At 47.5% G+C, this 15,056-nt stretch overlaps 1 protein-coding gene across 1 annotated transcript in view; it reads right to left on the bottom strand.

Moving 5' to 3' along the window:
• RYR1 (ryanodine receptor 1 (skeletal)) overlaps positions 1–15,056 on the bottom strand; it is a 199,386-nt gene that overhangs the window by 167,421 nt on the left and 16,909 nt on the right. Inside the window, exons 12-22 of the mRNA XM_006899740.1 lie at positions 12,701–12,822; positions 12,130–12,325; positions 7,619–7,754; positions 7,432–7,527; positions 7,229–7,347; positions 6,466–6,599; positions 5,451–5,692; positions 4,709–4,901; positions 3,385–3,601; positions 506–610; positions 221–324 (exon numbers count right to left, since the gene is read on the bottom strand). Coding sequence (XP_006899802.1) covers positions 221–324; positions 506–610; positions 3,385–3,601; positions 4,709–4,901; positions 5,451–5,692; positions 6,466–6,599; positions 7,229–7,347; positions 7,432–7,527; positions 7,619–7,754; positions 12,130–12,325; positions 12,701–12,822 — 1,664 coding nt within the window. The remainder of the gene's footprint in view (positions 1–220; positions 325–505; positions 611–3,384; positions 3,602–4,708; positions 4,902–5,450; positions 5,693–6,465; positions 6,600–7,228; positions 7,348–7,431; positions 7,528–7,618; positions 7,755–12,129; positions 12,326–12,700; positions 12,823–15,056) is intronic.

The following is a 15,056-nucleotide window of genomic DNA, read 5'->3' as shown; positions in this document are numbered from 1 at the left end:
CATGTACTTCTTTGACCATGTCTTTTTCTGACTCTCGGAGTCTCTCTTTCCACTCTGCCTTTCTCCCTCTGCCACCTCTGTTTCTCTCTCTCCTTTTGTCTCTCTTCTGTCTTTATCTCTCTCCTGATCTCTGTCTGTCTGAGTTCTTTCTTTCCCACTTGTCTGGCTCCTGTCTGTCCCACTCTCCACCTGGCCCCCGCTCTGCCTCCTGCTTCCTCACTTGAGCGTCTCTCCCGACATCTGCAGGTTGTAATTCCTCTCGGGCTCCGGGAGGCTGTGGAAGTTCACAAGACACGGGTGCAACCTCTTGTTGTCATCCCGAACCTAAAGAAACCTCAGAGTCAACCCTCAACACTCCTAGACTGTGACCACCCCCTCAACCCCACCCCTGGTGCCCTCAAGCCCGTTCTCGGCCCGTGCCCTTCCCCATCACTGAGCTGTTCCCCCGCTCCCTGTGTTTCCGGGGGTCCCGCTGGCCTTCCTTAGGCTGCAGGCAGCCCCTCACCGGGCCATAGGTCCAGCCCTGCTCGATGCGGGTCAGCGCCCAGAGCTCGTGGATGTTCTCCGCCAGCTTCTCCCGAATGCGTTCCAGATGGGGAGGCAGGACGATCTGGGGACAGGGAGATGTCCATGGGGACTTTGAGATCCTGCTGCCCTGGCCAGTAACTCTCTCCCAAGAACATAGGAGCCCAGTGGAGAAAGGATCCAAGTGGATTATAGGGGACCAGTCTGGACTGAGAGCTCCAGGATGGTGGGGTCTGGAGCAACCTCACACTCCCACATCCTCAGCCCCATCCAGGCCACATGAGGCCCAGAGGGGATGCTCAGGAAATGCTTGCTGAATAAATGAATGAGTCCTTTCCCTTGTCTGTATAATGGAATCCTAACAATAATTACCTCAACAAAGCTCCATAAAAGAATTTCTATAAATACATATAAGTTGTTATTGTTGTGTGCTGTTGAGTGAAAACTGACTCATAACTGACCCTGAAGTGGTTTTCAGAGGCAGGAGATCACACAGGAAGAGAATGCTCATCTGGCTCCCACAGGATAGTTGCTGGATTTGAACCAGGTGCCTTTGGGATTACAGTTTAGCTTCTTGCCACTAGGCCACTCACCATAGGTCATACAGTTTATCTAAGTTCCTGATATAAATAATCCCTGACATAGAGTCCGTCAACCTCAGAGTGGCCCTCAACTGGGTTTCCCAGGCTGTAAATCTTTTTTTTTTTAATAAAAATGTTTATTTTAATTGTGATTTTAACAAAAGTTAACAGAGAAGTTAGATTTTCATTTATCCATGGTTGCACATTTCACTCCCTCTCCCTCCTCCCAATTCACTTTTTTAATATTCACTAATTGTTGCACAAGTACCTTGAACCCCCTTCTCCCAGTCCTCTTTGCAATGCATTTCTCATTCTGAGCTGTTGTACATATAATGCTTAATCATGTTGTTGTTGTTATGTGCCGTCGAGTCGCCTGCGACTCATAGCGACCCTATGTACAACAGCCCTAAACTCCGCTCTGTCCTGTGCCAATCGCACTGTCTCTGACACTCCCATTCCAATTATCCCAGTCACTGAATCAATCCACCTCATAGAGGGCCTTCCTCTCCTGCACCGTCCCTCCACCCTCCCAAGCATGATGTCCCTCTCTAAGGACCGGTCTCTCCTCACAACATGTCCAAAGTAAGTTAGATGGAGCCTCAGAATCCTTGCCTCCAAGGAGCCACCTGGTTTAACCCTCTCCAGGACAAATCTGTTTGTTTTCCTAGCAGTCCATGGTATTCTCAATACTCTTCTCCAGCACCACAGCTCAAAGGCATCAATTTTCCTTCTATCCTCCTTGGTCATTGTCCAACTCTCTGATGCATAACAGGTGATTGCGAAGACCATGGCCTGTATCAGACGCACCTTAGTCTCCAGAGAGACACCACTGCTCTTCAGCACTTTGGAGAGGTCCCTAACAGCAGACTTTCCCATGGCAGTTCTTCCTTCATCTGTTCCAGTGTAACGTTCACTGTCTATCCACTCTTTTTTTTGTTTGTTTTTTATTTTATTGTGTGCGTGTACCATCAAATCAGATCTGACTGGTACAGGAGGAGATTGTCCCTCCTTCCCCGGCAGAGCATCTGGTGGATTTGAACCGTTCGCCTCTGGGATTGTAGTTGCAGCTCCTTGCCACTAGGCCACCAGAGCTCCCCTTGTCTATCCACTCTTATCCCACTCTCCTCCCAATGCCCCATGTCAGACCTGCTTTATAACAGTGGTGCTATGCAGTATTTGTCCTTTTGTGACTGGGATATTTCACTCAGCATAATATCCTCCTGGGTCACCTGTAAATCTTAATGGGAGGAGAATGCTTATCTTTCTCCCTCAGTGAGGCTGGTGAATTTGAACGGCTGACCTTTCAGTTAGCAGCCTGATGAGTTATACACTGTGCTACCAGGGGCACCAAAAAGATGTTTCATAAATTATTTATGTGAGAAGGTTCTGTGGGCAAAAGATAATGACGGCCTGAGAAAGGGTGACCAGGGGAAGGAGAGGGGGTTGGTGGGAGCGGTGCTCAGGAGGTCAAGCAGACAAATCGTTAGGCTGACAGGCTGGGAGTTAGGGAAAGAAAGTATTAAAGATGAGAGTCAAGGCTAACCTGAGGACGGGGACGGCAAAGTCCCTTTGAGATAATATTGCTGTTAAGTGCCATCGAGTCAACTACAACCTTTAACGATCCTGTGAACTGTGCCCCGTCCCGTGCCATCCTCACCATCTCTGATACGCTTGAGCCCAGTGTTCCAGTCACTGTGACAAGCCAGCTGGTTGAAAGTCTTCTCTTTCACTTTCCAAGCATGATGTCTCTTCCCAAGGACTACCTTCTCCTAACAATATGCCCAAAGTATGTAAGATGAAGTTTCACCATCCTCACCTCCAAGGACACCCTGGTTGCCTTTTTTTTGAAATATATTTCCTTGTTACAGCCTCAGAAAGCCACGAGAGGGTCAGCTATTAGCTGTTTGTGACTCGACGGCAATGGGCTTGAGGGATCGAAGAAATGTGTTTGTGGTGTGGTGGGTTAGATGGCTCTGGCCTCAGACTGCTGGATTCACTGTGCTGAATAACTTGCACAGGCCACTAAGCCTCTCTAAGTCTTGTTTTCCTCAACTGTGAGTCTGGGCCAGGAATAGCCTCTCTTTACAGGTCTAGAGAGGACTCTCTGAAATTGAGATTCTGCACATGAACCATGAGAGAGTCCCTTGCTTTGTCTGTGCCTCAGTTTCTCCCTTCATCTGTTAAACAACCAAGTTACCAGCTTCCATCTCAGCTCCTCACTTCCCTGATCCCTAAAAGAACCTGCCTCGCCAGGAAATCCTCCCAGAGTAGTCAGTACCTGGACAGTGTCCACCGGGCAGGGCACAAAGTCGGTGTGTGAGAGGCAGCGGCTGGGGCCCACCAGGTGGGGACCCCGAGGCCCCTCCCGCCGATACTCCTTGATAGGTTCAAGGTGGAGTTTTTCTCGTGGGAGCACAGCCTCATGGCAGGGAGCATAGCCAGGCGGTGGCAGAAACTTGAATTCTCCATGCCGTCCACCAAGGAGGAACCGAACTCTGGGAGAGGAAAAGAAATTATTAAGAGACCGGCAGGTTGTAGGACAATGAAGTAGCCCTGGAATTGGCGCAATGTACTGGAGAGATCTAAGGTGACTGGGCAGTCATAAGGTCAAGAGTGTCACTTAGGGAATCAGAAAGAAAGTCTAGGGTCAGAAGAACATCCTAAGAGAATGTCTGAGGCCATCGCAGGATTGAAAAGAAATCTGTGAGGTTCTGGGGGAATTAGAGTGGGAGTGTCTGCAGTTCTTAGAGAAGATTTAAAATTATTGCAAGGTCATGGGAAAGTCCTCTGAAAGAGACTTTAAGTCAACGGGATATTTAAAGATGTTGGAACATTTTGAAGAAATCAAGAAAGTAATCTGGAAATCATTAATAAAATGGTGCGGGAGAAGGATGGCAATCTCCTCCCATGCAGTTAACTGGCTCTGAAAACCCGCTGGAGGGTCAGCTATGGGTTGGTTCGACACAACGGTACACAACAACAATAGTCTGGTATAATCACAGCCATAATTGTCACTGAATGGTGTTTGAGAAGTTATTCAGTCTTTAAATATAATTAGAGTCATTAGGATGGTCACTGGGAAAGTATGAGGCTATAGGAAATTAATTGGGAGATGTTGGGGTCACTGAGAGGTTATGGGGACAGCAAGGAGTCATTGGGAGAGTCTAGGGTCACTGAGAGGTCACTGGAGAATCCAAGGTTATTGGAAGGACACAGGATATCTGGGATATGTGGAAGTCACTGGGAAGGTCTGAAGTTATTTATTATAAGGTCACTGTCAGATATGGAGTAATTTGAAAGTCACTAAAAGAGCATGGAGTCATAAGAAGAGTCTGGTATAACTAGAAGGCCGTTGGGAAAATCTGGGGTCATTAGAAGTTTCTGGGATCACTTGGGAGGATGGGGTGAATCTGAGATCATCATAAGGCTCTAGAGTTTTGTGGAGATCAAGGGGACTATCATGTAGGAGTTCTGGCCACCAGAGAGTAACAATTCATAAGAAGCTATGGGGTAAAAAAAAATTTAAAAAAAAAAGAAGCTATGGGGTGATCAGGTCAGTACAGGACAGGGGCAGGTACCTACGGACAGGGGAAGGTCCTTACTTGACACCAGCTGAGAAGCTGACAACAGGGAAGAAGAGCCCATCAAGGTTGAAGGCCTCAAACACGCCTTGCACTGGACAGCCATTGATGCGGAAGGAGATGGATGGTACACTGAGGTCCAGGCAGCAGCTGACCACATCCTCTGGGGCCAGCAGGTGCTGCCCTGGAGAAGTCACCGGGCGTGCCACGTGTCCTGCACCAGGGTCACCAAGGAGGGTTTATAGGTCAGAGGTCTCACAGAACCAATGAAATCAAGAAATAAAGGGCAAATATTGCAGGATATCATGGGCACTAGATCTTGGAAATGCTAAGGTCAAATGATTCCATAGAGGATCCTATAGCTTTGAGATTAGGGACAGAGGACAAGACTTAGATTCCTGAGAACTAGTGGGTCAGAGATTAAAATTCCCCTAGAGTTAAGGTTCTGGAATCTTTTGGGGTCAAATATTAGAGATCAAAATTAGGGTCTTTTTCAGGAAAAATCTTTGGATCAGAGATTTTCTCTGCAATTAGAGTTCTGGAGACTATAATGAAACAGGATTTCCAGGATTCTGGAAATAAGTCTTAAGTCTTGGGAAATGAGGAGAAAGAAATATAAAATCAGCCTTTCTGTCAGGGGGTGATGTTACAATTCTGAGAATCCCAAGGGATTTGGGCTAAGTCTTGGTAACTGTGCCATACTGCTCATGAGTGAGGTCCCTTGGATTTATGGGTCACAAATTAGAGGTCAGGATTCATATACCTGTCCATAGATGCAGCCCATCAAAGCCATAGGAGTAGAGGTCGTCGCCAACTCCATTTCCACCCCAGCCCTCACCTCCTCCAGGGTAGGGGCTGTAGCCCTCGGTGAGGGCCCAGCCTACCCGGAGGTGAGTGGGCTGAGCAGTCAGAAATGGAACCACTTCATCCACCATCACTTCGAAGTACCATTTGCCATACTGGGTAGAACCCTCTGCTCGACCCACATAGATGTTGGGGCGGATGCTGCAGGAAAGGCATGCACAAGAGAGAGAGAGTCAAGCCAGAAGGTGGAGTGGGGAAGAGGAGAGAAAGTCTGACGTATAAAGAAGAGAATCCAGAGAGAGAAATGGAAACAGAGTAAGACATGTTGTTATTGTTGTGTTGTTTTGGTCCGTTGAGTCAGAACCAACTCATAACTGATCTACAGTGGGTTTTCAGATTGTAAATCACACAAGAGGAAATTGCCCATCTTTCTCCTGCAGAGAAGCTGGTGGACTTGAACTGCATGCATCTTGGACAGCAGAACTCCTTACCACTGAAACACTATTGTGACTGAGGACTCTTGAATCAGAACCTGCTCATAGCTGACCCTCCAATGGGTCAACAAAGGAAGGAAATTACACGGGAGGAAGCTGGTGGATTTGAGCCATGTACCTTTGTGTTGGCAGTGCAACTTCTTACCACTAAACCACCAGAGCTTCCTAAGACACAGTAACAGAGGAAAAAGAGCACAAACTGAAAGACACTGAAAAACCAGCAGAAAGTGATGGAATAGAAAATGAAAACAAAGCTAATCAGAGAAAGGGAGAGACAAAGTTCAAAAGAGAAAAATACAGAAACAGAGAGGAAAAGGGAGAGAGGAAATGAGTTGGGAGCCAGGGATAAACTGGAACAGGAGTGGACATTCGTGAGGATGAGGTATTAAGTCCTAGCAACACAAGGTTACCACCTAGGTGGAGTCTGAGTCAGGGAGAAGGTTGAAAGGTTCTGAGTTAATCTGAGGTTGGGCCTCAAACCTGGTGACATAGTTGATGAGGTTTGTCTGCAGCAGAAGCTCTCGGCCAGGGAGCAGGTTCTCGGTGATGAGATCTTGGTTGGAACGTACGGCCACACCATTGCACACACACAGGGAACACAGAACATCCAGGACCTGGAAGGGAAGATGAGAGGCCAGGCAGGGAGTGAGGGCAGGGGCCTGTGGAAGTGCCAGAAGAAAGGACGATATGCCAGGACGTGGAGACGCTGACTAAGAAGAGGTGAGGAAAAAGAACTGCAACGATCACAGGGAAAGGGCAGGAAAAAGGCTGAAGAGACATAGGAGTTGGTATCAGTGATGTAAGATATGAAAGACTAGGGTAACAAGGTAGCAGCTGGAGGGAAGAGGAATGCTCCATAAGAGACCACACGGACCAAGATGATATTTTGGGTCATTGGAGGCTCCAAATCTATGTATTCAGGAGCCAGATGGTACTGTAACTCTGTGAAATGGTTAAAAATAATGCAATAGGTAGAACTGGTAGAACTTGTGGTAAGCTGGAGATTGTACGTGCAACCACATAACGGTGATAAAATTTTAACAATACTTAAAGAGATCCAACAAAGCACATCAGTGATTCTGGATCAATTCTAGTGTCATGTGTTTTCAACACCCATGCTGAGATTAAAGCACTTGGGAGAGTTGTCCAGGTTAGAGATGAGCGAGGAAGAGGAGGAGGGGTGAGAGGGGTCCCAGGGCCATGAGGAGAGGTCAGAATTCAGGGGTTGGGGGAGGGGCCAGACCTTGTGGTTCCTCCCATGCTTGTCCAAGAGGGAGATGATGGACTTGATGTGGTTCTCTTGGATAATATTCAGGACCTCGGGGCTCTCAATCAGCACACAGTACAGCACCTCCAGGATTCCTAAGCACGTGCCAGAGTGAGGGTGAGGTGGCAGTGACTCTGTCTCCCCCTAGTCCTTGTCCCAATCCCCCAGGGTTCTCCTACCAGATGAAGCCTCCAGACGGTCCAGCTTGCTGACCAACCAGTCCAAGTTGGTTGAGAAGAGGGCACAGTTGGTACGATTGCCACGGATTAGAGATGCTGGAGGGGGAGGAGGGCTATCAGACCCAGCAGGACAGGAGATGAGATCTGGGGTGCTCTAGTGGGACTAGTTAGGGCTGGGGCTCCTTACCCAGGAGTTCATAGAGCAGGTTCACAATCTCTTTCCAGGACTCAGCCGCCTCCTCTCCTGCGAATTCAGCGAAGTGAGCAGCAGTGGTGTAGACATTTAAACGGTCGATGCAATTCAGGACCAGGGAGAGCATCCCCTGGGATGAGGGAAAAGGTAATTACAATAGGAGCTGCAAGTCCTCTCTTTCTGGTCTTTTTTTGAGAAAGTTTACTAACTCCTATTACTCAACAACCAGTGATGGTTCCAACCAGGTATCCCTGGATCAAACAGCATATTAGCTCACATCCACCATGGAGTCCATGCCGATCCATTTCCATCACCCTCTTTCTTCTGGCCTTCCACATCTGTCCTTGTCTCTTCTGTCTCTATCCCTAACATAACATGCTCTAACATCCGGTTTGAATCTGCTTCTCAAGTGTTTCCTCCACATGTCCCTCTTCAAAGGTGGCCAGAGTCCCCACTTCTGGTCCCAAATAATACAGTTCAGTCTCTCACCAACCATCAGAGAGGGGCTTTTCCACTTTCTTTGGTTCTCTTTCTTTTTAACATTTTAATCAATTTCCTTCTTTCTTTTTTTTTATTATATTGTTTTTGTGTGAGTGTACCGTCAAATCAGATCTGACTGGTACAGGAGGAGATTGTCCCTCCTTCCTCGGCAGAGCATCTGGTGGATTCGAACCGTGCGCCTCTGGGATTGTAGTTGCAGCTCCTTACCACTAGGCCACCAGAGCTCCCCTCAATTTCCTTCTTTCATTGAGAATTAAAAGACATATAGACCACAACAAGATAAAGGTAAATTATCCAATTGAAAAATGGGCACAGGATGTGAACAGACACTTCACCAAAGAAGACATTCAGATGGCTAACAAACACATGAAGAAATGTTCAAAATCCCTAGCTCTAAGAGAGATGCAAATCAAAACAACTATGAGATATCATCTCACCCCAGTCATAATAGCAAAATTTAATAGAACAGCAAACAACAAATGCTGGCGAGGTTGTGGAGAAACTGGAACCCCACTGTTGGTGGGAGTGTAAAATGGTGCAACCACTGTGGAAGGCCGTATGGCGCTTTCTCAAACAGTTGCAAATAGAAATACCATTTGACCCAGGAATTCCACTACTGGGAATATACCCCAAAGACACCTTAACTGACTTCCAAGCAGATATATGCACACCCATGTTTACTGCGGCTTTGTTCACAATAGCAAAGAGTTGGAAACAACCTAAGTGCCTATCAACAAAAGAATGGATAGAGAAGCTTTGGTATATTCTCACAATGGAATACTACACTGCATTGAGAAACAAGCAACTCATGCAATATTATTCAAAATGGGTGACCCTGGAGGACATTATGCTGAGTGAAGAATCTCACTCACAAAAGGACAAATACTGCATGGTCCCACTGTTGTAAAGCAGGACTGACCTCATGGTTGGGGGGAGACTAAAAAGGATAAATTCAATAATGTATACTGCATTGAAACAGATGAGGGAGAAAACTGTTTAAGAGGGAAAATTATTAGGGATTTTTGTCATGACAGGAGTCCAGAGCAAAGGCTGTATAGTGGAGTGGACCTGGGGGGAGGGATTGTAAAACAATGAAAGAATTTTTATTTTACTTTTCCAAGAGGGTAGTAATGTACTAGAGGTGAGGGTTGGGAGGGGAGAAAAGTGCAACAATTAATGAATAGAAATCCAAAGTCTCTGTAAATTTTCATTGAAATTAATAATAAATTTAAAAAAGACATATAAAAAAAAGCACATAAAAAGCACCCCAGTTAAGAAAGAGAACATTGTCTGACAACCAGAGCCCCCTGGATGCCCATCCTGATCACACATCCTTCCAAGCTAGAGGGGACCACTGTTCTGATTTTTTATGGACATCCCTCTCTTGCTTTTCTGTTCTTCCTACCTCTGTATGCATGGCTTGGTGGGCTCTAGTTACCTAGTGGGTAAGGAGTTGTGCTGCCAAACCAAAGGCAGGCAGTTCAAATCCACCAAATGCTCCAAGGGAGAAATATGGATACTCTCCTCCCATGACATTTACAGCCTCTAAAAACCTGCTAGAGGATCAACTGTGACTCAGTCCAGACTCCACAGCAATGAGAGAAAGTATGCATCAGGGATTGAGTTTAGGCTGGTTTTTGAACTTGGAATGTTCTCCTTTTTTGTACATAATTGTTGTTGTTGTGTACCGACCCATAGCTGACTGTCCAGTGAGTTTTCAGAGAGAATTAATGGCAGAAGAGGAGATTGCCTATCCTTCTCCCATGGAGCAGATGGTGGTCTTGAACCATGTGCCTTAGGGATTGCAACGCAGTTTCTTGTCAGTAAGCCACAGAGCTTTGTACATTGTAATTTTTTTAACATAGATTTTTTTGCTCAATACTGTTTTAAGGTTTGATCCATTATGGGATGTGGCTGGAGTTTGCTAATTTTCATTGCTGAGTGCTCTTGTTAGATCCTTTCAAGTTGGCTCCAAGTTCAGTGACAGGACAGAATGAAACACTGCCTGTCCTGCACCACCTGCACACTTGCTGTGTTTAAGCCCATTGTTGCTGTCACTGTGTCAATCTATCTTCTCCAAAGTCTTCCACTTTTTTGCTGACCTACTTTTCCAGGCATGACTGGTCCTGCCTGATAAAATATCCAAAGTATGCTAGACAGAATCTTGCCATCCTTGCTTCTACGGTGTATTCTGGCTGCACTTCTTCAAAGACAGATACGTTTGTTCTTTTGGAAGCTTATGGTATATCCAGTATTCTTTGATAACATCACAACTCCAAGACAACAGTTCTGTGGTCTTCGTTGCTCAGTACCATCTTGTTGTGTGGCTGTACCACGTTTATGAATACATTCTAGTGTGGACCAATGTTTAGGCTGTTTCCAATTTATGCTATTGCAAACAGTGCTGAGATAATTGTATATGTATATATACCATGAGACCCATGTATTCAGACATGTGCAGGTCACTCAATCCAATGCTTGTGACTGCAGATGAGGAGGGAGAGGCAAGATGTGGACACTAAGAGTGACATGGGGTGGATCTTCCACTACTAGTGATTTCAGAAGATCTAGCCTCTTGGGGCTCCTATAGCCAAAATCCTTGCCTTGACCTGGGCGTTGTCACCTCTCTTATTCCTTCCCACTTCTACCTAGGCTTCCTCTCAATTCTGGAATACACCAAGCACATTCCCACTCCTCTCAATTCTGGAATACACCAAGCACATTCCCACTCCAGGGCATTTGCCCTTGCTGTCCTTCCTAAGAGCTGAAGGACATTCTGCAGAGAGTCACAGGGCTCCCTCTTAACTCATGGCTCGCTTTCCCTTATCACTGTTTTAGATGGCAGCCGCAGTGCTCCCTACCCCAGGCCTGTTTTATGTTCCCCCCTTGGCACCCACCATCTCAGACACAAGATGATTTACTTACTTATTTTCTTGACTGTCTGTATCCTCCCTCCCCCAACATTGCCTCCATTAGAAAAGAGATTTGGGTGTTTTGTTCATAGCTGTGTCGCCTGGCATATGTGAGCAACCAGTTAAGTATTTATTGACTGTATGTAACTTTGCTGAGTTTCAGTGACCCTGACGGTAACATGGAAATATAATCCCCCGTAGGGAAACTAAGAGCAAGTCCTTTAACATAAACTATTCAAATGTTTAGGGGAGCTCTGGTGGCCTAGTGGTAAGAAGCTCCACGGCAGGAATGGGCAATCTCCTCCCCTGTGATTGCCTCTGAAAAGCAGCTAGAGGGTCAGCTAGGATTCATGCCAACTCAACAGTACACAGTAGCAACACTCAAATGTCTGTCACAGAGACTGACTCCTGCTCCAGCCTGTCTGCTCCTCCCTCACAGGCCCGGCCCACAAGAAAGCCAACCGTCCTCCCAGGCTTCGCCTCCCTCATTTGTTCCTGATCCCAAATCTCCCCCAACTCCTTCAGTAGTCCCTTCCCTCCCGGCCCCCCACCCCGCGATAACCCCAGTTTTGAGACACTCCACTGGAGCCTCTCCCTTGACCACTACTTCCCTCAAGCCTTCCGGCCGGCTCCACCCAGCGTCGCAGCCCCACCCTCCCATAGACCCCGCCTCCCGGGCCGCAGCCCCCCCCTCTCAGAGACTCCGCCTCCCACCCCACGGCCCCACCCCTCCTGGAATCAACATTCCGTGCTGCGGCCCCACCCCTCCAGAAACTCCGCCTCCCGCGCCGCGGCCCCACCCCTCCAGAGACCCCGCCTCCCGCGCGGCGGCCCCCCTCTAGGGACTCCGCCTCCCGCGACGAGGCTCCACCCCTCCATAGACCCCGCCTCCCTCCCCGAGGTTCCACCCTTCCATAGACTCTGCCTCCCGAGCCGAGGTTCCACCCCTCCAGGAACTCCGCCTCCCTCGCCGAGGTGCCACCCCTCCAGGGACTCCGCCTCCCATGCCGAGGCTCCGCCCCTCCATAGACTCCGCCTCCCATGCCGCGGCCCCACCCCTTCAGAGACTGCCTCCCACGCAGCGGCTCCCACCTCCTCCTGAAAGAGGCTCTGGCGGTTTCGGAGACTGCGCAGTTTGGTCTGCTTCTCCTCGTGCTGCAGCTCCTCTGAGGGAGGCTCAAAGTAGCCAATGAGATCTTGCAGGCTCAGGATGACGCCCTCAATGGGCAGCGCCGTGCCAGCGGGTGGCCCCCCGCCCCGCGGCTTCCCGCTGAAGCTGTCCAGGCCCCTGCAGGGATCACGCAGCCGTCAACCATCTGAGTCTCGAAGCATTCTCCCCACAGGACCCCGAGGAAAGTCCTATTTTATGCGGGGGAGAGGCTTAGACGTGGAAAGGGTCACATGGCCAAAGGGCACTGGAACCTGCTTCTGTGCAGGCGTGGGGGATCCTAGAGGAAGGCGGGGAAGGTCCCGGGTCGGGAGTTTGGAGAGCCGATACGTGAAATCAAAGGTGACGAGTACCAACTCATATTAAGGGTTATGTGCATAAAGCTCAGAAGTTTAGAGGTGGAGAAGGGGTGCGGGTGTCCAAGTTAGAGAGGTCAGGTGCTAGGAGCTTCGGGAGGGGATGCAGGCTGCCCCTCCTCTTGGTGGCAGCACTTACTTGATGAAGAGGTTATACAGGCCAGCAGTGCTATAGATCATTCTCGCGGCCTGGGACTCCTCCTGCTGACAGCGGGTTAGCGACAGGGCATCATCCATGTGGCCTTCCTGGTGCAGCATGGCCTGGGGTAGGGAAGGATGGAAAAGTGTGAAGGCGGCTGGCCACCCAGATCCCTCCTCCTGCAGACCTCCATCTAGACTCCAGCACCAAAGCTGGCCCCAACTCAAGATTCTCTTTCCATGTCTCTTTAACTGTGCTCACATGAAACCTGTACATAGATCAAGTGGCAGTCATTCAACTAGAACAAAGGGATACTGCTATGATTTAAAATTGGGAGAAGTGTTATCAGAGAGTTAGGGTCATGGCCATTGGTCCTATTTATTTAATCTGTAGCCTAAGCAAGTAATTAGAGAAGCCAGTGTAATAATAACGGAGCACTGGTGGCCTAGTCTGTCATGGGCTTCAGTGCTAACCCAAAGGCTGCACCTATGGTAGTTCGAATCCACCAGCTGCCCTGAGGAAGAAAGATGGATTAAGATTTTCAGCCTCAGAGACTCAATGGAGGATCGCTATAAATTGGAACCGACTCAACAGCAGTGAGTGTGAGGGTTTTTTGAGGCTGTATGTAGAAGAACCCAGTGTCAGGATTGGAGGGAAAATTATTAACAAATTGCATACGCACATGGCACAACCTTGGCTTTTGAAAACTAAGAGAACTTGAAGCACTGATGAAAATCAAAGACTAAGCCTTCAGTATCAATTACTTCTTGATATCAAGAAAACAAAAATCCTCACCACCGAATAAACAACATTGTGAGTAACAAAAAACAATTGAATTTGTCAAAGATTTCATTTTACTTGGATCCATAATCAAATGACGCATTGCATGGACCACTGCTACAAAAGACCCCCAACTTCTTCGAAGTGGTAGAGGCAAAAATGTCACTTTTAAGGATGAAGAAATGCCTGGCTCAAGTCATGGTGTTTTCACAAACACATGAAAGCTGTATAACGAAGGCAGTAAGGAAGACAAAAAGGGAAACGATGCCTTTGAATTCTGGTGTTGGTGAGGAATAATGATTAAAACACAGTTGTGGAGAGAAGTGCAGCAATGAATAAATGGAAATCCAAAATCTCTGTAAATGTTTATTAAAATAAAAAAGAAGAAAAAAACTACTTAAAAAACAAAACAAAACACAGATGTGCAGAAGAGCAAACAAAGCCATTTGGAAAAAAATGCCGCCAGAATGTTCTTAGAAGTGAGGATGGCGAGACTTTGGCTCACACTGTGGCCATGCTGTCAGTAAGGACCACACTCTAGGGAAGGAAAGCATGCTTGGAAAAGCCGTCACCCAGAAAGAAGGTGACCCTCAAGGAAATGGATTGACACAGTGGTTGCAACAGTAGGCTCAAGCATGGCAGTGACCCTAAAGATGGCACAGGGCCGGGCACTGTTTTGTTCTGTTGCATACAGGGTCAGGGTTTGTCTTACAAATTTTACACATACGCACACGTGCACGCGCGCGCGCGCACACACACACACACACACACACACAGAGGTGGGCAACTTGGGTTCTCAATAACTATGGTTGTTAGTCTTTCACTACCTGTCTCTCTATCTTTGTCTCTATTTTTCTGTCTTTTCGGTATCCGTCTTTCTCTTTTCCTCTTTGGCGGCCTAGTGGTAAGGAATTGCACTGCCAACCCAAAGTCATAAAATTCAAACCCAACAGCTGTTCCACAGAAGAAACATGGGCAGTCTCCTCCTGTGTGATTTACTGTCTCGGAAAAGCCCTGGAAGGTCACCTATGAGGCAGTTCTGACTCATAGCAACAGCACATGACAACACCAACATCTCTTCCAGAAGATTCGAAGCACTTCCTACAGAAGAGCAAAGACTACAGTCTTCAAAATGGATTACCTTTCAAGATCAAGGGGGGGAAAACCCCTCACCACTGGGCTAATGGGCAACATCATGATTTCAATAAAAAACTGAAGTTGCCAATGATTTTGTTTTACTTGATTTATAATCAACACCCACAACAGCAGCAGTTAAGAAACCAAAAGACGTTGTTGCCTTGGGAAACCTGCAGTCAAGGACTTCTCCCAAGTGCTAAAGAGCAAGGATTTCATTTTAGATTAAGATGCACCTGATCCAAGTCATGGTGTCTTTTTAATATGCATCTGAATGTTGCACAATAAAGAAGAATATATGTCTTTCAGTTCTGGTATGAGAGAAGAGTACTGAATATTTCTGAAGCTTTGTCTGACATACTTTGGGCATGTTGCAAGGAGGGACCAGTCCTTGAAGAGGAACATGTTTGAGAGAGGGAAGGGACAGCGCAGGAGAGGAAGA

Source organism: Elephantulus edwardii, unplaced genomic scaffold (assembly GCF_000299155.1).
Source record: "Elephantulus edwardii isolate Elephantulus edwardi_28Jun2011 unplaced genomic scaffold, EleEdw1.0 scaffold00266, whole genome shotgun sequence".
In the NCBI taxonomy this organism is placed as follows: Eukaryota; Metazoa; Chordata; class Mammalia; order Macroscelidea; family Macroscelididae; genus Elephantulus; species Elephantulus edwardii.
The sequence above is the reverse complement of the archived record's forward strand: the minus strand, read 5'-3'. Positions and strand labels throughout refer to the sequence as shown.